Source organism: Stegostoma tigrinum, chromosome 27, assembly GCF_030684315.1.
Source record: "Stegostoma tigrinum isolate sSteTig4 chromosome 27, sSteTig4.hap1, whole genome shotgun sequence".
NCBI lineage: Eukaryota > Metazoa > Chordata > Chondrichthyes > Orectolobiformes > Stegostomatidae > Stegostoma > Stegostoma tigrinum.
Genome location: NC_081380.1, coordinates 45742564 through 45769651, shown reverse-complemented (window position 1 = coordinate 45769651; position 27088 = coordinate 45742564). Strand labels below are relative to the sequence as shown.

Below are 27088 nucleotides of genomic sequence, written 5' to 3'. Positions count from 1 at the left end.
GTCAGCAAAACTTGGACTCCAGACCTTTTTCAGCTCCTGATTCAATGATGCCAATGCTTTCCTCACTAGTCTTTGATCTTCCCCAATAACCAGTGGGTAGTAAATGTACAGCAGGACTTTGATAATTTTGCAAACTACAACACTACGCAGACAAATACTTTCTAGCGAGTTTTGAGAAGATTTGTAGCTCAGGTTGAGGTTCTGGATGTGAGTTTGCTCACTGAGCTGGAAGGTTAGTTTTCAGACGTTTCGTCACCATTCTAGGTAACATCATCAGTGAGCCTCCGACGAAGCGCTGGTGTTATGTCCCGCTTTCTATTTATCTGGTTAGGTTTCCTTGAGTTGGTGATGTCATTTCCTGTTCTTTTTCTCAGGGGATGGTAGATTGGCTCCAAGTCAATGTGTTTGTTGATGGAGTTCCGGTTGGAATGCCATGCTTCTAGGAATTCTCGTGTGTGTCTCTGTTTGGCTTGTCCTAGGATGGATGTGTTGTCCCAATCAAAGTGGTGTCCTTCCTTATCTGTATGTAAGGATACGAGTGATAGTGGGTCTTGTCGTTTTGTGGCTAGTTGATGTTCATGTATCCTGGTGGCTAGCTTTCTGCCAGTTTGTCCAATGTAGTGTTTGTCACAGTTCTTGCAAGGTATTTTGTAGATGACGTTCGTTTTTATTTGTTGTCTGTATAGGGTCGTTTAAGTTCATTAGCTGCTGTTTTAGTGTGTTGGTGGGTTTGTGGGCTACCCTGCTGCCAAGGGGTCCGAGTAGTCTGGCAATCATTTCAGAAATGACTGTCATTTCCTTACATACAGATAAGGAAGGACACCACTTTGATTGGGACAACACATCAATCCTAGGACAAGCCAAACAGAGACACGCACGAGAATTCCTAGAAGCATGGCATTCCAACCGGAACTCCATCAACAAACACATTGACTTGGAGCCAATCTACCATCCCCAGAGAAAAAGAACAGGAAATGACATCACCAACCCAAGGAAACCTAACTAGATAAATAGAAAGCGGGACATAACACCAGCGCTTCGTCGGAGGCTCAATGATGATGTTACCTAGAATGGTGACGAAACGTCTGAAAACTAAACTTCCAGCTCAGCGAGCAAGCTCACATCCACAAATACTTTCTTTTAAAAAGCTCAGCAATGAATGATGCTGATGGGTTGCATGTTTCAAAATGTATCCAAGGCTTTGGGATTTGAATATATGTTGTACTCTAGGAAGGCAGTGCTTGCACTTCACATCCAACAGACACTGCATCCAGGATGATTCTTGTGCAGCTTAACTCAAGAAACAATGACTTGCATGGATATCAGACAGCCAGTTGTGGTAAGAAAACAAAATTTCACAGAAGCTCAGAATTGTGACAGTGCAGGAGGAGATTATTCAGCCCATCTTGTCTGCACCAGCTCGGAGCATTTTAACTGGTGGAAATTTCCTGCCTTTTCCCTATAACCCTACATACTGTTTTTATGTAAATCATCAGCCAATGCCCCCCCAAGAATACCTCAATTGAACCTTCGTCCACCAAATTTCCAAGAGGCAAATTGCTAATCCTAGCGATTTGCTGTGTAAAAAGGTTGTTCATCAATTCACATGTGCTTCTTTGGCAAAACACTTGAAAAATGTTGTCTGGTCATTGATCCATTTTTCACAAGTGGGAACAGTTTCTCCTCCTCTGTTCCGTCCAGATCCCTCATGATTTTGAAATCTCTCAAACCTCCTCTAGCCTTTCCTCTCCAAGTTACGGTCCTAACTTGACCAATTTGTTTTTTTCCTCACAGCTGAAGTATCTCATCCCCAGAACCATTCTCAAACTGTTTCTGCACCCTTTCCAATGCCTTCATGTCCTTACTTTTGTGTAACACCCAGGCGGTACACAACACTTGAGCTGAGGTCTAATCAATGCCTTTTAAAAAGAACTTTGCTCTGATCATGAGATGGCCCATTTACCATAAAGTTTTAATAACAATCCCTTATTGCCTTCCAATCTTGATTTTCATTTGCGGTTTTTCCAACTAATTCTTCTCCCAACACGTTTTTGTCCACCGTGTCAATGTGTTTCTTTCCTGATTTCCTTACCTCCCATTCCATTATTTAGGTAGTTAATTCTCTCTCACTCTCTCTTCCTCTCTCTGCCTCTGGCACCCTCCATTTCCCCCTCTGCAGGTTTCCTTGGATAGTCAGTTAGAAACTAAACTAGCCCAATCTTTCAGTTTGCCTCAAGAATAGCTTTATTCTGTAGTACCTGATCTTTCTCATAGGAAACTAAAATTCATTGTGAAAGTGACTCATTGCATCCTTGCCAGATTTTGCCTAAAGCATCAAAAAAATCTCTAGGGTTTGAAGCAGTACAAAGAGGCTGCTGCCACTCCTCTAGCTAAAAACTTACTACTGTTGGGTGAAGGGGTTAATTCATAATTAGAGATTTAGAGGTGGTAGTACAGTAAAACATTACAAATTTGTATCATGTATCTCTACCAAACATTGAGGATACACTTAATTTATTGTTTCAGAGATAGTAGGAACTGCAGATGCTGGAGAACCTGAGATTACAAGGTGTAGAGCTGGATGAACACAGCAGGCCAAGCAGCATTGGAGGAGCAGGAAGGCTAATGTTTCGGATCTAGACCCTTCTTCAGAAAAGGGGGAGGGGAAGGGGATTCTGAAATAAATAGGGAGGTGGGGGAGGTAGATAGAAGGTGGATGAAGGAGAAGATAAGTGGAGAGGAGACAGACCGGTCAAAGAGGCAGGAGATGGAGCCAGTAAAAGGTGAGTGTAGGTGGGGACGTAGGGAGGTGGTAGATCAGTCCAGGGAGGATGGACAGGTCAAGGGGGTGGGATGAGGTTAGAAGATAGGAAATGGGGATGAGGCTTGAGGTAGGAGGGGGGGGATAAGTGGGAGGGGAGGATAGAGGGGCGGGGACAAGCTGGGCTGATTTTGGGATGTGGTGGAGAAGGGGAGATTTTGAAGCTTGTGAAGTCCACATAGGTACCATTGGGGTACAGTGTTCCCAAGCGGAATATGAGTTGCTGCTCCTGCAACCTTCGGGTGGCATCATTGTGGCACTGCAGGAGGCCCAGGACGGACATGCTGTCTGCAGAATTGGGGGGGGGGTGGCGGTTTGAAATGGTTCACGACTGGGTAGTGCACTTGTTTAGTGCGTGAATGCATTATCACATGCTGCTGCTCTCCTGGGGCCCAGAACTGAATACCACGCTCTAGCTGAGGCCTAACCAGTGATCTTTACCGGGTTTAGCATAACTTGCATGCTTCTGTATTCAGTACCTCTATCTGTAAAACAGAGGAACCTACATGCTTTTGCATTTTAAAAAAAATTCATCTGTGCTCAAGGAACTTCATTAGCATTAAGTTCAAGGCTCCCAGATTTCATTTGTCAAAAATGCCAAGTGAATTCTCGAGTAGTTTGATGGAAGTTACAGAGCACTTCGGCACATGTTCTGCTGGTTATCCCAATGGGTGACACTAAAGAACTCCAGATGCTTGCGACTTCCCATGCTGTGTGGGCTCAAACCAGGGAGAATGCCATTCATTGGAAGATCATGCAGTTCCATGTAACCAGTTGAGGCGGAATAGGAATATGTCAAAAAAAACTAAAAAAAAAATTGAAAAACAGTCACCAAAGCCTGCAAAGTTAATTGAACGTTACAGAAAATGTTCCCATTGTTTCAAAGTGAACAAACAGCTCACCACAAATTCAGGGGTGGAAAATTGCATACGTGCAAGATTTCATATCAAATTCTTAGGGACCTTTTTGTCCACAAATGCACAATTTTGGTGGTGAAACCCCAGGGCTGTCTAAGGGAAGTGTCCACGGATCTGCTTTATGTCATCACAAGCTTCAACGCTCTCACTGTGAGGCTCAGTGAGGAAAGAAAACATGACATGCTAATCCAAAGGAGGGCCCTTGAACAATACAAACAGCCATGAGCCTGAATGCTATCACAGTCAGGTCCTAGCGAAACACATTTTCCACCCTTGAATGTTATTTATACAAGAATTACAGAATAAGTGGCCTCCTACTGTTTTGTTAAAGATAAGCAAAAGCATTAGTAAGTTTTTTGTGCCTTTTGACAGACTTAGGCTGCAAAGAGTTTTTAGAAATGAGATTACTTTTTGGGATTTTGGGGTTATTTACCTGAGCGACCCCTGTGACAGTTAGTGCTACCCCCTCTGCGGTCTCTACATCCTCACACTTGGGCTGAAGCGTCATAATCTCAAGGGACATCCTGTGAAAAACGTAAAACACTCGCAAATTCCAGGTCACATGACAGGCCTCAAGCCTCACTTGCTTTTTCTCTCCAATCCTTCCACGGCTCACCTTTGACCCCAACCAGAGGTACTGTACAGTGCTCAAAAAAAAACCAAGCTAAATAATTAATATCAAAGAAATATCATTGCACAGCTCATGAGAGGCTTCCCATGAGATTGTCACAGTGTGGGTGATCCCACTTAGTTAGAATACCTCCTGGAGAAATTGTTTCACCATTTTATGCAATAAGATAACATGTAGAAGAAACAAGCTATTTTAAGAACACACACACACACACACACACACACACACACACACACACACACAAATGTAGCTTATAATTCAGGCCACTCAATACTTCATTGCACCAAGTCAATTCCCATGTTGTGGTGAGGAAGAGTGGTACTCCTCTTCAGAATTGAGTTCAGTTTGCATCAGTATAATCAATGCATTTCATAATAAGATGTTACGAGCCCTGTTGAAATCTGGGCGTACCCATTGCAAGTTGCAAATTCTCAATCAGTGCCCAGTAAAATTGCTCACTCTGAAGGGCATTAGATATCCCTGATCTTGTGATGTGGGAATGGCAGGGGAAAACAAATTTGATCAACGTACGCCAATTTTGTTCTTTTTTTTACTTAATATTAAATCAGTCTGTCCATTCTGACCTTTTTCTTCCCTCTTCATTTGGTTTATTTCCTTTCTGTGCAATATCTACAGTGCTACAGGCCATGCCACTTGGCCGTGATGCTAGGGAAATAAAGCAGTGAAGGTGCTGCAGTTGAGGTCAGCATTCAGTTGCTGCTGGAAACAGTAGAGGAGGGAATGGGTTGAGAATAGTCGGGGTAGTGAAGAGGAAGAGGGTAGAAAGAAAAAGGACAATAATGCAGCAAGGTTAAGATCAAGTTACCTGTGCGACCCCTGTAACATATACAGGGACCCCCTCAATGGTTTCTATATCCTCACACTGACAGACGACGGTCATGATCTCCAGAGGTAGTCTACGCAGCAGGAGGTGTGGGGAGCGGGTGGGGGAAGGAGGTGGGACAGCACATATTCAGTCACAGTAATTGTCAGAACAAAGTATGAGAAATCCAACTCCCAGAGACATTAAGTAATTATTTCAGGTTTTTCTACGGGTGGTTGAAATGATTTAACCCTTTGAGAACTGCAATAGCACTTTGACAGCCAAACATTTCACTCATTTCTTCCCGCAACACAGAAAGGGTCATTTGTTTTCTATTTCCTGAATCTGCTGTTCAGTCTGCTAGAGAGGACACACAAAAGTAGTTTCTTTAACATTAGAGAATCAACTGTCGAAGTTTGGGGTACAACTCTACATTTCTATTCCCTAAAACCGATAGGAGTTCTAAAAGAATTCCTTTCAAAATCACCATGGACAGGGTAAGAAATCTTTAACAGCTGCAACGTGCTTCCAGTTCGCAAAAGGTTACTTACTTTGAAGTGAAAAGCAAGCCGAAAGTTTTTGGGTGGCATTTTCTTTAAAACATAACACCAACTAATATCAAAGAGTTGGAGGGAGTCTGCTTTCTTGGAAACTCCCCAATTGAAGACAAGAAACCGTATGCCTGTGCTTATAGCTATTGCCCTATTTCCAACACAGGGATACTGGAAGCAGCCGACTGAGTTCTGATGCCCTTTAAAAAAGTATGCAAGTAAAATATGAACAAGTCAGCTTTTAAGATGACAATCCATTACTAGCAAGAAGTAAAAACAGAGTATATAAACACACAGAAATACATCATTAAACAAACATAAGTGGTGTGAAGTCATGAGTAGTTCGACAAAACGCTACAACACATCTCACCAACTCCCTCCAAGATATAGGCTTTTACAAAAATGTATTTGCTGACAAAGCAGGCACTTACTGTTCATACGTAATTACCCTAGAGAATGGTGAGCCACTGCAGAGATCAAGGTACAGTGTACATATTTCCAATTCTGGATGGTACATGGCTTGGAGGGGAGTTCAGAGATAGTGGCCTTTCCATACACCTGCTGAACATCTCTGTGGAAGCGCATAACTTGGGAGGCATTGCTAGAGGCATTGACTGCAGATGGTACACACCGCAGCCACAACATTCAAAAAGAGAACCATGGGCTTGAGTCATGACTCTCAGTTAGGGAGCTCCAATAGTGAGAGTTGGTATCAAGGTTGAGCCCAGTCCCAAACTCCTGTGGATTCTTCCAGGAAACCTGTCCGAGTCTCAAACCAGGGGAAACATCCTGAAACAAATCAATCAATCAATCTCCAGAAAAATAAGGTGCAAAGCCTGGAGTTAGGGTGGAGCAGGCAGAAGTTAGGAAGTGCAGTACATCTTCATACAAAAAGGGTACTGTAAATCTGGAACACTTAGCTTAAAACATGCTGAGGAGACTGGAGGTTGGGTGACACTGTTTCAAAATGGAGGTAGATAGATAGACATTTGACAGTCAAGGGAAACGGATATGGAACCAAGGTGGATAAGTTACAGATCCTTCATGATCTAACCGAAAGGATAAAATTGGGTGGCTGCATGGCCTTTTCTCATTCCCAATTAATATTTGCTGATTTCAGCCACTTAAACCAGGAAGAAAATGTGTATAAAATTGTAAGAAGGAACATTCTTTCTCGGTCCTTTCAACTAGTTATCCTCTGGAGTCATGCCATTCAAGTAGCTGGTGACAGCCACAAGGTGGAAGCTGACATCAGCAGCATCAAGTACTGCTCCAACATTTCCTTCCTCCCCTCCTACATGGGGATGGGTGGCAGAGGAGTTACTTCTCCCAGTCAATGGCAGGAACTAACCACATGTGAAGATCACAGACAAGGTCTGTTTCCTGACAGGATTGCACTGGTCATGCAAGAGTTTTGTATTTTGATGATTGACATAATGAATTTATGTTGCAAAAGGTTGTAGCAAGAGTTACAGTTACATTGCTAAAACTGGCAGTTCAGTTTTCCGAGATAATGGGAACTGCAGATGCTAGAGAATCCGAGATAACAAAGTGTGGAGCTGGATGAACACAGCAGGCCAAGCAGCATCTCAGGAGCACAAAAGCTGACGTTTCAGGCCTAGACCCTTCATCAGAGAGGTCAGTTCAGTTCTCCAATTTTCAGTTCCATCCTGTTGTGTAAGCTCCCAGTTTGGAATGTGTTATCTGACACAAGAACCCAAAATAGCTACTCATAATGTGGTAATTGCAAACAAAATCATGTCTTACAACTCAATGAAAAAAAATGTGGAGCTGGAAATTTGATGCCTTGCTAAATATTTTTAGTTGCCTCCAGCTACTACAGGTTAAATGCCTAGCATTTCAACCCATGCCTTCACGCCCAGGATCACATTACATCACACACCTCCTCCACTTTCTAGGCCAGTGAATTGAATAAAAAAAATACTCAATGCAGACCAGGTCTGTCATGCTTCATGTAAATGGCTCAAAAAAAAACAGGAAAGTCTTTCTTCTATCAAACAAGAAACATTTGATTCCAATAGATCAATAAAACATTAGATCCTCCTTCCTTACATAAGAACCTCACTGTAGATGTAATGTAAAAAATTCAGTCTTTCTAAACCTGGAAACTATTCACTGACTGTATGGTTGCTGGGAACTCTAGCAGAATGCGGTCGAGAATTTGGCTTCAAGCTCACTGCTGTATGAAATCTCTGCCAGCAATTTTTTGTTTAAAAACCTGATCTGAAACAAGTCAAAAAAAGGATTCTGAACAAAAGCAAGGTGAAAGAGTAAGACAGGAATTTAACTGACCTAATAATGAATTCTTTAACAATGTCAACACAGGACTTTGATTTCATCGACTACAAGATCTCCTGTGGCAGTTCAACATCTATGACTAACATGAGCAAGGAGTGAAGTGTTATCCCATGTTACTTTACTGTCAATGGAAGCGTTTATTCCTTTAAGGCCATATGATCACATTGAATGGAAAGACTCAGAAGCAGCAATATGTATCACACTTGAAATACAAACAGAACTTGTGGCCCAAAATCAATTCCTTACCTTTTCTTCCTCTTCCCAATTTTAGTTGTGATAATTAGCAAAGTGAGCTGCACAGATGCAGCATGTCTGATGGAAAAACAAAACAATAAAAAGCAGGGCAAGAGTGTAATAAAACGGGTGGACTCTAAACTGTGCACATTCCAACGTCAGAGATAAACATTTCACCTGGGATAATGGATATCTGGCAGCATTTAACATGAAGGCTATTAAACAATGGATGAAGCTGGCATTTTTACAGTCATCACAAGTACATTTGGGTTTCAATTCACACCACAGCTTGCACCATTTTAGATTACATGTAAAATTTTACTTTGTATTTAGTTCAATGGTTTTTATGGCATTTTCTTAGGTATGAGTTCATTGCAAAACTGAAGTCAGTTGCACACTGCTGAAAGTAGATGCAATTATTTTTGCCAGCACTATTCTCAAGCTTCACACCACTTGACATCTTGCATCAATGAACAGAATGATTTTTGCAGTAGATTATCAAAATACACAGTCACAATTGCATGTTGCAACAAAAATGGTTATGTACCACGCAGTTTAAAAACTGAACTGAATTCACTTCTAGTGCAATAATCCCAAAACAAAAACAACCCTGGGATTTCCCCCCCCCCCGCCTCACCCCGAGTATCAGGGCTGTCTTGTTGACATTTTTTGTTGGCAGCAATGGCTTCATGACAATGAATAATTTAAGCAATTTTAAAACATAATCCACAAGAATAAGGAGTAACAATTCAGCAGTAACATCGCCCAGTCTATTTCGATACTCGTCTTTATCATTTCCACATTAGATTCCTTTTAGGAAGCCACACAAAACAAAAGTGAATAGTTACAACAAAAAAAACTCCCCTCAACATCACAAGTTAAATTCCTTTGCTGGACAGATAATCTGCTCCAACTGTTGCGGTCTTTATTTGTCTGGATTAATTGGAGGACTGTTGAAAGGTTTGCTCAATGAGATTTCCAAGTAGGATACATTTGTTCAGCCAACCTGTTAAAACTTGATTGATGTTAGTTTGCTGCAGCATTTAATTGAACAAATGGATTAGGACATCTCAGCAACCTACAACCCTGACAGAAAAAGGCTCCCTAATTGGGGAGCTGGTTACCCCAATCAAATCCTTAAAGAACTAGCTCTATCAAAACAACATGAGTTATTTCATGACAAAAAAAATTGAAATTTAGGTTTACAAAAAAAAAAGACTTTTTCCTGTATTTTGGAGTCCCCAAAAGGTTGTGGATTCTTCAGCACCCTCCAACATTATAATCAAAGTATCATTGTTCATTTGCAAGTGTCACTGCAGCATAATCTACCCTTCAGACAATGAAAATGCCATCAGCAAGAGGTGATGTTCATTATGCAGCTGCAAGAAGCCTTAGCCTAGAAACATGAAGATTTCCATCCTCAAAGCCTGGTACTCAGACTTCAAGCCAGCTCGATCTTTAACAATCTAACATTAAATGCCCAACTTCCCAAGAAAATCACTTTTCCGTGAAGGATTTTATGTTGCTCAGCTATCCAAATCACAACTGATTGACATCTATCAATACTTATTAGGTTGTCTGAACAAATGCATCCATTTCCAAAACGAGCAAACATTCCAAACACTTGTACAATTCAGCTAGCATTAACTCAATGCATGCAACAAACATTTGTCATTCATGACGAAGGAGACCCTAGTCACGAATGGCAGATTCCATTTTTCCCCAATGAAAAGGTCAATGCATTTCAGCAAAATGCAATTCCTGGTACTCAAGGGTTATATGTCTCTCATTAGACAGGTCACTACAAATTACAATGTGTTTATTTCCCCCTTCAGAAATCAAACGTCTGCATTGTGTCATCAAGGCACTCTGACTACAGAGATTAAAAGTAGGCTCAGTTGGAACTACAATGTGTATTAGCACTGAACTCTCTAGCATGGGCACGTGCAGGATAAAATCTCCTCCATGCTGCTCAAACACAGTCTTTAAAGCCTCAGTCTCAGCCCTCCTTTGGCACTGATGGTGGTGTTGAGCTCAGTTGGGTGTATGGCTGGTTTGCAATGCAGACTGATGCCAACTGTGAGGGTACAACTTCCACACCAGCTGAAGTTACCAAAAAAGGTCCTGACTTCATAACCTCATCCCCCGCCTGAAGTCTAGTGACTCTCAACTTAAACTCACCAGCAGTCGAATGTCTCTAATGGACAGTAGCCCTGTGGTCCTGAGACTATGGCAGAATTACCTTTACTGTATTTCCACTCATATTATGGGCATGTCAAAGCAAAGCTGGGCTGACTTTTTTTTGACATAATGGGAATAAGGGATTGGGTTGAAAACTGCCAAACTCCGATTTTATAGACTGTCCACGTTAGCGGGTGGCTGGATTCAAGACAGTTGCCTGGATTTGACTCTGTTCACTCTAAGTACCTTTTCCCATTACTTCACTATCACTCCGTGCACAATTCGGTAGCACTTGGACATTCAGCATTGCCACTGTGAACTAACTATACGGAACTTTGACCTTCTTACTGCCCAATCACTGGGACAGTGTGGGAATTTTGACATAGTGGAGAAATGCCCGTTTCTGCAGTGAAATGCACCTTACCCACTCAGAATGGCAATCATTGATCCGTGAGCAAAACAGTGATGAACAGGTCCAAGCAAAAAACCAGAGAGAGGGAAAAAAACCTATTGATCATAGCTGTAAGCAGGAATCTTTCTTTGTCCGACTCACACAAGGTGGGGAAGAAAAGGAACGCAAAAGAAAATGGGTAAACTTTTGGGCGATTCAGTAGGAACTGCCGATGCTGGAGGATCTGAGATAACAAGGTGTAGAGTCGGATGAACACAGTGTAGACTTATAAGAATGGTTTTATCTCTAGCCACCTGTTCAGTGGTCTAGCTTTTTACATATTTCAAGGCAGGAGAGTAACTTCTGTCCAAAATCTATCTTGCACTTCTCTGAACTAGGGCAGCAATCTGACAAGTTTTCAAGAAAAGGATTATTTTATGATAAGAGAATTCCCGTCAATGTTAATTGGACACACCCAGAAAACGAAGAGCCTCCTGAAGTTCCATATTCTGAAAATGGAAACACCGTTAGTGAATACAAATCATGTATAATTAAGCCAACCAAAAAAGAGAAATTCAAGTCTTTTTTGTATTTTTGTAGAAAAGTGTGTCAGGCTATGAAATCAAGAAACAAAAAGCAATTAAACAGTAACTAATTGATAAAACATCCCTCCCAAGACTCCTCCACGAAAGTTTGTCTTCTTCCAAAAGTTCTCTGATTGGCTTTTCTCTTTTTCTAGCTCACACCTCCTTCCATCTCCTTGGTAAAAGGTTTGTCTTTAGACTGTCGAGCTTGGTCTGTTGCTGTTTCTACAGCTTCTGCAGTCTGTGAGCACTTCAGTTTCAGTTGCTGACTGACTACTTTTAAGAAAGCAGTCAATTTACTTTGTTTAAAAAGAATCTTTATTCCTTCTAGTTCTGGAATTTTGAGTGGTAGGAGTGCCTGCATAGAATTCCAACTTGCAATGCTACCAGTTGGTACATGTCCTAAGCGTTCATTAATGTTCAGACCTCTTATCTGCCAGCTTCTTACAAAAGACACTACATGGTTGTTCAAGGTTGCTCACTGCCACCAATCCTCCTTTTGTCTGGTCTGAGGGCGGTGGTCACTGGACCCAAAACGTTAACTGATTTCTCTTTACAGATGCTGCCAGACCTGCTGAGCTTCTCCAGCAACTTCTATTTTTGCTCCTTTGTCTGTACTATCTTTAGGGCCTATATAATGATTAGCCCAAGAGAATACACCACTGGATGCACAGACGAGGTAACTAGATGAGCACTGTTACCAGTCATGTTTGCCCGAGTGAAGGGCTGGCTCTGGATGCCATTCATGGCAGTGATATGGTTAAAACAGCAACTGCCAGATATCCCAGCGAGCCACTCTGTCCTCTCCAAGCTCTGATCATTCAGAGTTAATTGTATTAGATGCATGAAGTACAAATAACAAATACAACTTGTGTTATAGTAAGCAAATTACTCTTTGCTGTATAAAATACATCTGCTGCCTACAAAGGCTAGTGTAGTTCTCAGGTGTCTCAATCCAAAGACCACTGACATCAAGATAACAAAGTGTGGAGCTGGATGAACACAGCAGACCAAGCAGCATCTCAGGAGCACAAAAGCTGACATTTCGGGCCTAGGCCCTTCATCAGAAAAGTACATGCAATGATGAAGGGTCTAGGCCCGAAACGTCAGCTTTTGTGCTCCTGAGATACTGCTTGGCCAGCTGCGTTCAACCAGCTCCACACTTTGTTATCTTGGATTCTCCAGCATCTGCAGTTCCCATTATCTCTGATCACCATGTGACATCAGTTGGCTGTAGCTAATGCAACTTCAACATTTCACTCTTTCAGAACCACATTACCTCATTTAGCCCAAGTGTTGAAAACTCAAGATCTTTGTCATGTGTTGTTGGGAATGGCAAGACCCTTTTTAAAAAAAGTGATAAGGAAGAGAAGCAAGAAAGCAGCCAATTTGGTTCAAGGGAATCAATTTGTCTCAGCATTAAAAAAAACCTCTAATGATGGCCCATAATAGTGCTGTTCCAAACTGGCTAAAATAAGCTCAATTCCTGGTGATCATTCACACTTTGCTTTAGAAAGATTTCCTTAAAAAAGCTAGTTACAGAAATGCCAATATATTGGAGTACAAGCTAACGGGATAATCTTCGAGCTTGTTTATTATTTAACTATAAGGAACAGGAGTGGTTCATTAAGCATTGCACTGCTGCAGTGACAATGGCATTTAAAATCATTCAGCCCAGTTCAAGGAAATGTGAACATAGAAAAATGCATCAGTAAGAAGCATACATAATAGATTTCTCAAAGGCAGGCCTGGCTAAAATTTAAATTGATGACACTAAGAGCAATGCCAGTCTTTTCAGGATACTGATGACTGTAGTAATAGCTTGCTCTTAAATTATACATATATTTTAGTACGAATACTTTTGGTACATGGCCCATTTCTTCCTAGCAAGCACCAAATTTGTAAGACTGGTCTCTATTCCAATTTTGTTGGATTAGTCTTCCCAGTCATTTCAAATACAAAATAAACGCTCTTTAAGTATGCAGTGTAACCTCTCCCTCACTTGGCACAACATTTTGTTCTGCTGCTACAATTATCTTTTTCCCAGAATGATCAGAGCTTGGAGGGAACAGAGTGGCTCACTGGGATATCAGGCAGTTGCTGTTTTAACCATATCACTGCCGTGAATGGCATCCAGAGCCAGCCCTTCACTCAGGCAAACATGACTGGTAACAGTGCTCATCTAGTTACAGATCATCTGGTGAGACGTTGCAGGGATTGGAGGTGGTGGTGTTGGTGGTGGAGGAGATCTCAGCAAATGGCTTAAAATGATGTTTTTCCCCCTCGTGTCTGAATTGCATGGATTAGCTTCTCTCCAAATGCAAAATTGTGGTAGCCCTACCCTGTTCCTCACTGCCTGTGCTGATGCTTTATACAATCGCCACAGCTTGAAAAAGCAGAAAGCGTTAATAGCCTTGTAGATCATAACGGGTGTCGTGTGCTCTTGACACAGTGTACAAGGCGGCAGAGATTCTGCCAACTGAAGTAAATAGGTCAGACTACTTTTAAAAGCACAGACTATACAGAGGAACAGAGACAAAATACACAGTTCTACATGGAGTTGGAAGAGAGAGGAAATAGGAAGAGAAGGAATTGGGCTTATGTCTGCACAAGCTATTCTCAACACACAGAAATACCTCAATTCAGGAATATGGACCTGAGGAAACAGGAAAAGGGCTAAACTTTATGGCAAAATATTTCCCTCAGTGGAAATATTCCATGGGATTCATATGCAATAAAATGTACCATTAAAACTGACACTTTACAGCTTTATCATTTTAACAAAGAAACCACTGCAGTTTTACACAGCATTGCCTGAACTTGTAAACACTTACTGATTGTTGTGACATGATAATTATTAGGCAGACGCACGTGAAAATTGCATACAAGAGGAAGAAAAAGCAAAAAGTGGTGGAAGATAGCTAAATGCTATTGAATAATGCGCTTCAGCTGCAACAGATGTGAAGTGGCCAACCTGCTAAAAACTTTGCAGCTGGTTTCCAACATTTCCACTCAATATGCCTCTTCATCACCAAAAGGATAGTGGGAACCTGTGATGCACTCTGGCAGGTTATAGTTTCTGCATTGCATCACAGCAATGCCCAAACCAATATGCATTAGCTTTTTCACATTAAAAATTACCTTAAGGATGCAGAAAAGGACGTTTACTTGGCAGCAAACACAGACAAGTTGGATCCACTTCACTGGAGATAAACCCCTCTGTGCACTTCAATATCCTTTTACCACGCAGCTAATTCACATAAAAAGGTATGAAATTCACAAGACATTAAACAATACCTTATTAATTTGAAAGAAAATAGATACCAATCTATACTTGACTTTTTTTTTTAAAAAGTGGTCTTCAGCAAACCACAGCATTCTAAAACCAACACCCATGTTTGATCACTCAAAAAGTGGGCTCAAAAATGATTAGCTATCATAAATACCAATAAAGGATTTGTAAGTTATTCAGTAATAACATCAGATAAAGTTGAAGGATGGCTTTATCTCACTGTCTAAGGAAAACTAGCGAATCCAAAGGAGAGCTTGAAACTCATTCCCTCAAGCTAATGACACTGAAGTCCAATGGGTTCCAGAAGCATATAACAATGCAAGGTGGACAACAGCACACGGCTTTAACAGAAGTAGGAGGAACCGACTTTAACAAAAAAATAGGCTCCCAAATTTAGTCTTCCGGAGGCAGCCCTTTTAAATATGCCAAGTTCTCAACTTGAGGCACCAATAAAATTAAAGCCACAGAGAAAGTTGGATTGAAATTAATGAGATTGCCTTGCTTGAAAGTGAATACCACAGTATTACATAGAAACATAGAAGATAGGAGCAGGAGGAGGCCATTCAGTCTTTTGAGCCTGCTCTGCCATCCTTCAAAATCATGGCTGATCATCCAACTCAACAGCCTAATCCTGCTTTCTCCCCATAACTTTTGACCTCATTCGCCTCAAGTGCTATATCTGGTCATCTCTCGAATACATTCAATGTTTTGGCATCAACTACTTCCTATGGTAATGAACTCCACAGGCTCACCACTCCCTGGGTGAGGTATGTCTCCTCATCTCCATCCTAAATGGTCTACACCAAATCATCAGACTGTGACCCCTGGTTCTGGGCACACCCACCATTGGAAACATCCTCCTTGTATCTACTCTGTCCAGTCCTGTTAGAATTTTAAGTCTCTATGAGATTTCCCCCCTCCCTCATCCATCTGAACTCCAGTGAAAACAATCATCTAGTGAATCTTGTCAAGTGAATCTAGTAATCTTGTCAAGTGAATCTAGTAATCATGTCAATCCCACGATCCCCAGAATCAGCCCAGTAAACCGTTGTTGCAGTCCTTTGACCGCATCAGCACCCCCTCCTCAGTAAAGGGACTGTCTTCCTCAGCTGTAGTGAAAACATTTCAAACAGAACTCATCCGCTCCATCAAGACAAAGGGCCCCATTCAAGCTCTCCAGAGATAACTGTTTGGTAGAAGAATGAAAAATATTCTCTCCGATGACAAAGGAGGAAAAATCCTATTAAAACTAGGCTTAACCAAAGAAGTGGTGGATGAATCATAGAAAGGTCAAGCAGGTAGACAACTCAAATCATCCAGTTGATATAGATCACATTACAATCCTGCAGGACATATACCTGCAAAATGCAAGTTGTGCTCCTGGCACCATTCATTCCCCTTCACAATCACAGAATCCCTAGTGTGGGAGCAGGCTATTCAGCCCGTCGGGAGTCCACACTGATCCTCCGAAGAGCATCCCATCCACCACCGTCTGTCCCCCACCCTATTCCCATAATCCTGCATTTCCCATAACTAACCCACCTAGCTGACAAATCCCTGAACACAATGGGCAATTTAGCACAGCCAGTCCACCTAACCCACACGTCTTTGGGCCATTGGAGGAAACCAGAAAACCTGGCAGAAATCCACACAAATGGGGAAAACATGCAAACTCCGCACAGGCAATCGCCAAGGGTAGAACCGAACCCAGGCCCCTGGCACTGAGGCAGCAGTGCTAACCACTGAGGAACCATGCCACCCCAAGTTTCCCGACAATTAGAGCAAACAATATCTTCAACAAAACTATCCAAAACTTCCAACTGATATAGTTGGCTAGTTGCACATAACAAATCAAGCAAGTGTGCTCAAAATTTGGGTAAAAAAAAGGTTATCCCTTAATGGTCGCTTACTTGCACACCAAAACATTTCAAAAGCAAGAGCTTCTCATCATCATCTTTTGTTTTAAATTTCTCTGATCCGAACGATGGGAGCTTTGATTGTCTCATGTGAAGTTGCATTGACCTAGTCTTCACTGACATTAAGTAACTCAATGAAACTAATAAGCAAGTGTGTGCGTCTGTACGTGCGGAATGGCATCAGGCGATTCCACTGTCTTTTCAAGATAGCTATTTGCAAGACACGAACAATGAAGCTTCAGAGTCCAAATGAAGAAGCTCCTGAGAAAGGCAGTGTCGCTCCTGACATGTTCCATCGCTCTTCAGAAGCTTCTCAACAACTAAAACCAACATCTTAAGCAGACCATCTGCTCAATACATCCCAAAATTCTTTACAGCCAAGAAGCAATTATGAAGCACAGTCACTATTGTTACGTAGTCAAGCAGAGTTCCCAATTTTGTTCAAAAACAAGCAAATTAGATGAATGACTGGTTAGTCTGACTCCAAACTTAATGAGTGTTGGTTAAATGAGGCAAGTTGTTTAGAGCAGAGAACTCCGTGCTCTTTGGAAAAAAAATACCACAACCCTACATACTTGTCGCTCAAAACATTTCAAAAACCTTACCAGAATTACAACAACATTCTAGTGTTGACAAAGGAAAAAAGATTAAGTTTATCTTCGGTCGAATGTTATATCAGAACAGAAAAGCCTCAAAACAGACAAAGCTAAAATTAGTAACAAATATTAGAAGAATTAAATGTAGCATTTAGGAAAAGTAATATAATCATTGAAAGTTTCATATCAGTGAAATCAGTCGGTCTTTCTCTCACTGCGTGTCACAAATTATTCTATATCCCCTACTCCTGCAGGTCATTCAAGACAATATATAATAATAGTAACTGTAAGAAACAAAAGCAGAATTGCTGGAGAAACCCAGCAGGTCTGGCAGCATTTGCAAAGAGAAACACAGAGTTAATACTTTGAGTCCAGTTACCATTCTTCAGAATTGTTGTGTTTAATTGTAAAGCTAACTGATTTGAACTTAATTGCCCAATCCAAATGAAGAAGAGTCTAAAAATTCACAAGTTATGTGGAGTTAACAAAAGGAAGTGAAATTAGGGTTTTACATTTGTCATGCGGAGAAATACAAATACAATATGAAAAAGAGAGAAGAAAAATCAATGCCACAGCTCTGGAAGGCAGTCTGAGCAAACAGAACAAGGAGCATCACCAATACTGCTCGGCAATAACCTGCTCAGTGATGCCCAGTTTGGGTTCTGCGAGAGCCACTCGGCTGCTCTCCTCATTACAACCATGGTTCAAACATGGACAAGGCTGAATTCCAGAGGGGAGGTAAGAGTGACAGCCATTGACTTCAAAACTTCATTCAATCGAGGGTGGTATCAAGGAACTCGAGCAAAATGAGTATCGGGGGAAAACTCTCTGCTGGTTGGAGTCAGGCCTGGCACATAGAAAGAGGGTCATGGTTGTTGCAGGTCAGTCATCTCCATTCCAGAACATCTCTGCAGGAGCTCCTCAGCATAGTGCCCTAGGCCTAACCATTTCCAGCTGCTTCAATGACCTTCCCTCCATCATGGGGTCAGAAATGGGGATGTTTACTGATGACTGCAGAACAATCAGCACCATTCACAACTCCTCGGCGACTGCAGCAGTCCATGTTCAAATGCAAAAAAGGTCTGGACAATATCCAGGCTTGAGCTGACAAGTAGCAAGTAACATTCATGCCATTAAGTGCCAGGCAATGGCCATCTCCAATAAGAGACAATCTAACCACTGCCCCGTCACTTTTAATGATGTTACCATCACTGAATCCCCCACTATCAACATCCTTGGGATTACCTGTGGCCAGAAACTCAACTGGACTTGCCACATAAACACAATGCTACAAGATCAGGACGGAGACTAGGAATATCCCTAAATAACTCCCCTCCTGACTCCTCAAAGCCCAGTCATCTACAAAGGCACAAGTCAGGAGTGTGATGGAATAATCCCCACTTGCCTGGATGGGTGCAGTTCCAAAAACACAAGCAACCCACATGATTGGTACTACATCCACAAACATCCCACTCCCCCCACCACCGACACTCAGTAGCTGCAGTGTGTACTATCTACAAGATGCACTGCAGAAATTCACCAAAGATCCTCAGGCAGCACCTTCCAAACCCATGGCCACTTCTATCCAGAAGGACAAGGGATGCAGATACATGGGAACACCACCCCTTAACAAGTCTCCCTCCGAGCCACTCACTATCCTGACTTGGAAACAGGCTGTTGTGCCGTCACTGTCGCTGGGCCAACTTCTTACAATTCCCTTCCTAAGGGCATTGAGGGTCAACACTCAACAGGTGAACTACTGCAGTCGAAGAAGGCAGCTCACCTTCACCTTCACTGTAAGCAGGGGAGCAGCAAACAATTTAGAAAGTACTTGCAATACCAACTTGTGTCACAAGAGGATTTGAGTTCAGAAGCAAAGAGCTATTGCTTTAATTATTTAATTCTGGTGACATCGCACCTAAGTGAGTACGTACAGGTCTTGCTCAAAAAGAAAAAAACAAAGAACAACAAAAAAAAGAGAAGTACGGCACAGGAAGATTCCCTTCAGCCCTCCCAGCCTGTGCCGATTATCGAACCCTAACTAAACTACAGAAAATAAACCTTATGCCTTTATTCAGTCTGCAACCTCTATTCCCTCCCTATTCATTTAACCATCCAGATGCCTCCTAAACATCGCCAACATGCCTGCTTCCACCACCTCCTCTGGCAGTGCATTCCAGGCTCCTACCACTCTTTGCGTGAAAAACATTCCTCGCACATCTCCCTTAAACTCTCTCCCCCCTCACCCTGAACCTGTTAGCCCTTGTAATTGAAATTTCAACCCTAGGAAAAAGCTTCTATCTACCCTATCTCTGCCTCTCAGATTTGTAGACCTCTCTATCAAGTGTTCTCTTAGCTGCCATTTCTCCAGGGAAAACAATCCTAGTCTTTTTAACCTTTCCTCATAGCCAATGCCCTCGAGACCATGCAACATCCAGATGAACATTCTCTGTATTCTTTTCAAGGCTTCCATGTTCTGCTGGTAATGTCACACCAAAACTGCACACAATACTCCAAATGCAGCTTAACAGGGGTTTTATATGGCTGTAACATGTTTTATGAACTGTTGTACTCCATTCCCGGCCGATGAAGGCAAGCATGCCATATGCCTTTTAATCACCTTGGCCACCTGTGTTGCTACTGTTAGTGGACCTGCATGCTCAGATCCGTCTGTATGTTCATATTCCTAAAGGATATTTACAGTATAATTCACACCTAAATTTGATCCTCCAAAAATGCATCACCTTGCATTTCTTTGGATTAAACTCCATCTACCTAAGTCACGGATCTATCTATATCCTGCTGTATCCTTTCACAAATCGTCACTTATCAGCAACTCTGCCAATCTTCATGTCATCTGCAAACTTAATAATCAGGCCAACCACATTTTCCTCCAGATCATTTATATATACACACACTACAAAACAACAGGGGTCTTAAGACTGATCCTTGTGGAACACCACTAGTTACCAGTCTCCATTCCAAAAACAAAATCCTTCCACCACTACCCTATCTTCTATGACCAAATAAAGGACATACCGGCCAGAGAGTGCAACAGAGGTTCAGGTGGGACTAACTATGAGGAGCCTGAGCCTCTATTCTAAAGTGTAGCAATCTCAAAAGAAACTTGCAAAATTCTTACTGAAAGAGTGTGATTGGGCAAAGATGCAGTAGGATCTAGATCCAGGGGACAGTCTCAGAATAACAGGCAAGCCGTTTGGACTAAGGTGAGAAGGAACTTCCTAACTTAGAGGGCAGTAAATCTTTGGCATTCTTTACCCAAGAGGGCTGTGGAAGCTGAGTCATTAAGTAATGGCAAAGGCTGACAGATTTCTAGCTATGACATCAAGGAAAACTGGATAGCACATGATTATGGTGTCGTGGTTGATCACCAACAATTATCAAGAATGGCAAAGCAGGCAATGGGCTCAATAGCCTACTCCTGCTTGCACGCTCTTAACAGACTGTGCATTCATTTCAGAAGCAAGTTCCTGACTTGCAGATTTCTGAATGCTGTGCAAAATGCAATGAGACAGCTACCCAATGGAGTTCCTCTGGACTGATAGAGAATAAAAATCGACATAATTATATTTGTTCCAATCATGAATAGTTTATATAAACACACAAGATTACTGTTCAAAATATTGCAGCGAGTTTGAGATGCTCTTTAAAATGCTTCCCTGCAGAGCCATTTAGCTGCCATTCTGTTGGAAGGACTAAGAGGCTAAATGGGACACCTGTTCTCCCACCCGTGATCACACCTGAGGCAAAACATGGGCCTTCTATCTTGGTTTATTTTTCCAAGACTTCTTTCTAGATTAAAAAACACAGGTATTAATTTTCCACAGTGGCTTAAAGGGAGGAGAGTCCATTTTGCTAGTCTTGACATTCATCTAACGGGCTGTGCCAAAAATGCAAATTGGGAATGGCAGGAGCAAACTGAGAATTATACACTGCATGGTTAAAGCGTACCTTGTAAATATTCAATGCACATCACACATAAAAAACAGACACTTGAATCAGGTCCTGGAGAAAGGCCAGTACTTCAGGACAGAACAGGTGGAAAACCATTGAGCAAGAGGCATCACAAGGGTATGCTTTTATGGGGAGTGGAGACTGTAAAGATCTACCATCGTATATTGCCTTGCCAGACTAATAAAAAGAACTACCCAAACTCATACCCAGACCAGGAGCATCCTGTTGAAGTCAATATGCGGAATAAACAGGATATAATAAATGGATTATTACTGCCAGCAGCAAAATTCACAAAAATCTCAGGTGGATTGCTTGAATTTCAATTTGTTTAACTGACCTCAAGGGAATCATTCAAAATTCAAGGGGAGCACGCACTGAAAAAACTAAAACAATCAGGCAAATGTGTATGAAAACAAAAGCACATTGGACAACAATCAGGGCTGTGCCAGCAATCAGCCGTAAAGGGGCAGGGCACAGCATTTTAGCTTCGGTTTCCTCTGTCTGACAGTAGAGAGGGGATGTGGGATTGTGGAGGAGGGAAGAAAGGAGTGCCATGTTAGCATAACAGGGACAGGAAGGAGAGAAGGGAGATTTCAAAGCAAACTGACTTGCTGCAGGAATTTGAATTGTGTGTCTTGAAAGACGGTTTATTTATTTATAAACACAAGCTCAGCATTCGATTTTTTTTATAAAAAACAGGAAACAGACCACAAAATGACCACAATGTCTGAATAGCTCAAGAGATTTTCAGCATTCAAAAAGATGAAGGAAAGGTATCAGAAGTTAATTTTTATACAGCAAGCAATCACTTAGAACAAAATGCCCAAAGGATACACTAAGACACACTTTAGCATGTGTGGGTAAGAATAATTTTTTAGGGAATTTAGACAGATTGGAAAAGTTGCATACATAGTTGTATTTTTTCCCCTCCACATGACCTCAATAAAAGTTGTAGGAATGACAAGACCCGTGAGTGCTTTAAGCTATATTTTCCATTAAAACGAAAAAGGATACAAAACACAATTAGACCAAAAGAAAAACTTGTCCTGTTCATTGATGCAGATTTGCAATATGTGAAACCAAAACCTTATCCATTATCAGAGCTGGAGAGACCATTTCTACACATTTCCTGTGGTTCATTACTGGGATAGCAAATAAAATTTCAGATTGTGGAAAATAATTCAGTGTTTGAAAGTGGCAATGCTTGATGTTTAAGAGGTGAACGCATTGGATGCTAATTCCAGTATATTATTTTACCATCACTTGTCTTACAGGGGGCCAAAGATTCTTCATTCAAAGTAAAGGCATTTCTTTGTTTCGTAGCTAAATTTTCAGTTAAAAGTCAACTTTCAGGCAATCTGAATTTTGCACAACAATTAAGAGGCATCCGAATGGGTCTATGAATAGGTAGGGTTTAAGAGGGATAGGAACAAAATGCCAGTAAATGGGACTAGATCAGTTTAGGATATCTGATCAACAATGATAAGTTGGATCAAAGGTGCTGCTTTTGTGCCATACATGACTAAGTTAGGGGCAGGGCTGGAGAATTTTGGCTTTTCTTGCTCCAATATTGGATTTAAGCTTTTCATTCCTTCTATAATAAATGATACTGACAAACATGTCCTGTCCCAAATCAAAAATACAGCAAAAGACCTGAAGATTACATTATCAAAAACCGAAAAGAGACCAAGTGTGCAAAAGTATTTGTTCAGTCTTTGTTTTGCATCACTTGGACTTCTTCCATTGCCTCCTTCACTTTCCGAATTTAACCCTGAACTCCACACTTTAAAAAACTGAAGTGAACAGCTACTGTACAGAATTCCATAGATGGTGTGGCCGTTCTTTCTAAACATAACAAAGGGATTTGAGTAATGCGTGCAAGTTAAATTAGTTCCTAAACTTCACATGGCGATGAATTGGCTTTCTGCACATTGCAGCAATGGTCTTGTGGTATTTTTGTAAACATTAGCAGGCTCAATGTTATACACATCTTGATGATGGGAGAAAGTCTACAGCATTGGCATAGCATCAAAAAATTAAAATTCAATTTGCAACTAAGACTACTGTGCTACAGAAAAAAAAAAATGGAGGGAAAGGCCAGAACCAAAGGCTTTTCCCAGACCTTCAGGATATATCGTTCACTTGGAAATGAACAAAAACTTTACTTGGATGTGAATATCTCATAGAAGTTTTGGAAAATAAAATTCATTTAAGTATAGTCACATTCCTTTCAAGGAGGAATACACACATATTCCAAAATAAAAGGTGACAACAAAGACATATGGTTAGAGCCACATTGTAATGTGTAAAATCATGCTGTGCAGTCAATCTGCCCTCATCTTACTCCTACCATCATTGAACCATTGCGGGAATCCCCAACCACTCTGCCCATTGTCCTTACTTGGGACGCAATCATTTGCTTAAGTTTAATTCGACTTCCTGCCATCTCATGACCCGTTAAATATTGTTTGACAGAACACACAATCACCATCAATCCACCTTTCGTGCATCACCCTCTTTATATCTTAAATGGAAAATTACCAAAGACATCAATTTCTAAATATGATTGGGTAAAGCGGAGGTTGAGACACAGGAAGATTGTGGGGTGGTTTTTTTTGTTGTTTGAGTGCCTCACCTCTGTGTCTGAGAGACGCACCACCAAGCCCAGGCCCATCCTCCAATGACATACTGCTTCTGATCTGATCCACAGCAGCCACCTGGAACAGAAGGAACAAACATTCTGTGACTAAACCAGACCACTTTTAAAATAAGACTTGTTTTAAATTTCCCTCATATGAAGCAGTTAGATTACTGATCCTGCAGAGATTGCAACTATGACAAGTGTACAGAGGTGGCAGGATTCAGTAACAAGATGATACAGACAGCAGGTTGTGACCAGGCATCCCTGGCAAGTGATCATGTGCTTTCCATCGTTAGAAAACACAAACTTTATCAACGCTACCATGAATTCCTAAGACAGTTTTGCAGTTTGTGAGAAGTTAAATGAAGCCAGCTCAGCCAAAGGGCCATGAATGATCTTTTTAAATAAAATTACTGGTCATTTTGAAAAGGAAAATTAGCAATATTTAGTACCAACACTGTAATAAACCTCTGCGAGGATTCCTGTAGTAAATTTTTGCCATCCCATCACATACCAATGCACAACTTCCCAAAACCATTACTCATATCATAGGGGTAGCAAGTACTGCAGGTGCTGGAATCAGAGACAACACAGTGTGGAGCAGGAGGAACAGAGCAGGCCAGCAGCAGAGGAGTGCGAGAGTTGACGTTTAGTGTCGGGAGCCTTCTTCAGAAATAGGGAGGGGGAAGAGAGCTGGGAAATAGTAAATAAATAGAGGGATGAGGCTGGGGAAGGTAAGTGGGATGGCGATAGGTGAGTGCAGGTAGGTAGTGGTGGGAATTGGTCATTGAGGTGGGAGGGGTGGTGGGTGGGAGAGAAGAATGGACAGGTTGTGTCAGGTCAAGGAGGCAGGGATGGTCATGGGATGAGGCCAGAGGAGTAGGGGGTGGGGAGATTTTAAAACTGGTGAAAGGCCTCCCCATTTCTGGTCTGCATCTGCTCCCAAGATGGAGCGTTCCACTCCTGAACATCCCAGATGTTCTCCTATTTCAAGGACCGCAACTTTTCCCTCCAGTAATCAAAAATGCCCTCAAACACCCCCTCCCCCCAACAAAAATAAAGACAGAATCCCCCTTGTCCTCACTACCACCCCACTAACCTCTGCATCCAGCTATCATTCTCCACCACTTCTGCTGCTCACTGTGACTCCCCCTTCCACTCCACATTCTCCATTAACCCCAAACTGCAGAAGTGCTACATCTGCCCTGACACCTCCCCCTCAACTCCATTCAAGGCCCAAAGCAAACCCTCCACATCAAACAGGGGATCACCTGTGCATCTGTCAATTTGGTCTACTGAATCCGCTGCTCCCGACGTAGAGGAAGCCACATTGGTGAGACCAAGTGTGAACATGGAGATCATTTCATAGAGCATCTGCATTCTGTACACGACAAACAATACCTTCCAGTCACCAACCATTTTAACTCCCTGCCGCACTGTGACACGTCCATCCTGGGCTTCCTCCAGTGTCACAATGACACCATCCGCAAACTGGAGTAGCGCCTCATATTACGCCTCAGAGCCTACAGCCTGATGGCCTAAAAACAGAACTCACCGGTTTTAAAATCTCCCCACCCCAGCCTCATTCCATGCCCAACCCTCCCCCTCATTCCCGCCTTCTCGACGTGACACCACCTGTCCATCTTCTCTCGCACCGGTCCACCCTACCCATCCCACTGACTAAACCCCACCACTCCCTACCTGCTCTCACCTATCACTATCCTACCTACCTTCTCCAGCTCCCTTCCCCCTCCCTATTTCTGAAGAGGAGCCCCGGAGGCGAAACATCAACTTTCCTGCTCCTCGGATGCTCCTGGCCTGCTGTGTTCCTCCAGCTCCACACTGTGTTGACTCATTTGAAAGTGCATTATTAGCATTTGTCCCTTTTGATAGTGCAACAGTCGACCACAAGAGCCTTACTCCACAAGAACAGAGTTCAGAAATATTGATTCAGAGCTCCTGATCATGGGCATATTACAGAGACATCTCCCTGAAGCAACCGGTACACTGTGGGTCAACTAATGAGAGTTCTTCCTTCAGCCCCTCCCTCAAAAATTCTAAACAGCATTGAATAATTTCAGCTAAATAATCTTGAATAGAGGGCGTGTGGTTCAAGTGAAATAAATGGGGTGAAGGGAAGAGAGAGGGAGACAAAAAAGGAGAAGCAGGGGGTAAGGGAACAGCAGAAGAGGGAACAGATTTTTCTGCAAGGGTTAAGATAGAGTACAACAACATATCTTGCACAACAATGCCTCTACCAGTTTCAAATGTTTCTCATTGGCATAGCTTACAGTTACTCATCAGGAGCATTCAGAACAGTCTGGGTTTCAGCTACCACAAGGTTTTGATACGTCTCCAGATCTAGCACAGAGCATTTGTGGTTAAGGGAGTTACAGTATTGCAACAGTAAAGCCACAACAAAAAGTGTTTCCTACCTGTTGAAATGCTGTAGATGAAATCCCTGCTGAGAAAGTTACTGGGCACAGGTTGGAAGGGATGCTTTTGCTAAATTTTTCTCAACAGTCTCAAGGTCGCTGACTGATGAACTGGATAACCACAGAGTAACTTTCACATGCACGGCGCCTTTAACACAGCAGAGACCAGTGCATAATAGGACAGATGACTCTGAAAGAACGCTTGACAAAATTTGGCACACACAGAGAAATGGAGAGGTTTAGCAAAGTAATTCCAGAGTTTAAGCCCTCTGGGTGAAGGCTTGACCAACAATGGAGCTATTAAAATCAGGGATAAGAGGGAAGCCAGAATTGGAGATGTTGAGGGGCCCTGGAATCACGTGGGAAGATAGGAAGAGGCAAGGCATTGGAGGGATTTGAAAGTAAGGTTATTAACTTCAGAACTGAGATGTTACTGGATCTGGAACCAATGTAGGGTGATTAGTACCTAGGTGTCAATCAAAATACCAAAGGCCATGCTGGCTGAGAGATGGATGGCTAGTCAGGAAAGCAAAGGAATGTTATGGTCTAAAAGGTAACAAAACCATGGCTAATCAATTCAGTGGTAGATGAGTGGGCAGAGTAGGATGATCTTTAAGCTGGGTGGGTGTGAGATCAGAAACTCACATCAGGGTTAAATACGGAGAGGAGCAGCATGAAGTCTGGGCATTTCACCTGACTGCTTCTTTTTGACATTTTCCAAAAACAGTTTTCAGCACATCAGCTCAGAGAGAAAATCCCCCTCCACCCCAAATTCAAGATA

General features: G+C 42.0%; 1 protein-coding gene across 6 annotated transcripts in view; it reads right to left on the bottom strand.

The window, feature by feature from the left end:
- Positions 1-27088, bottom strand: part of LOC125464506 (flotillin-2) — a 112994-nt gene that overhangs the window by 53673 nt on the left and 32233 nt on the right. Inside the window, exons 2-4 of one of the 6 annotated variants that reach the window (XM_059655431.1) lie at positions 23867-23948; positions 8309-8374; positions 5196-5286 (exon numbers count right to left, since the gene is read on the bottom strand). In XM_059655431.1, coding sequence (XP_059511414.1) covers positions 5196-5286; positions 8309-8374; positions 23867-23948 — 239 coding nt within the window. Of the gene's footprint in view, positions 1-4171; positions 4263-5195; positions 5287-8056; positions 8276-8308; positions 8375-23866; positions 23949-27088 lie in introns of those variants that run through there. The other 5 variants (XM_059655430.1, XM_059655433.1, XM_059655432.1 and 2 more) reach the window with 5 other exon arrangements.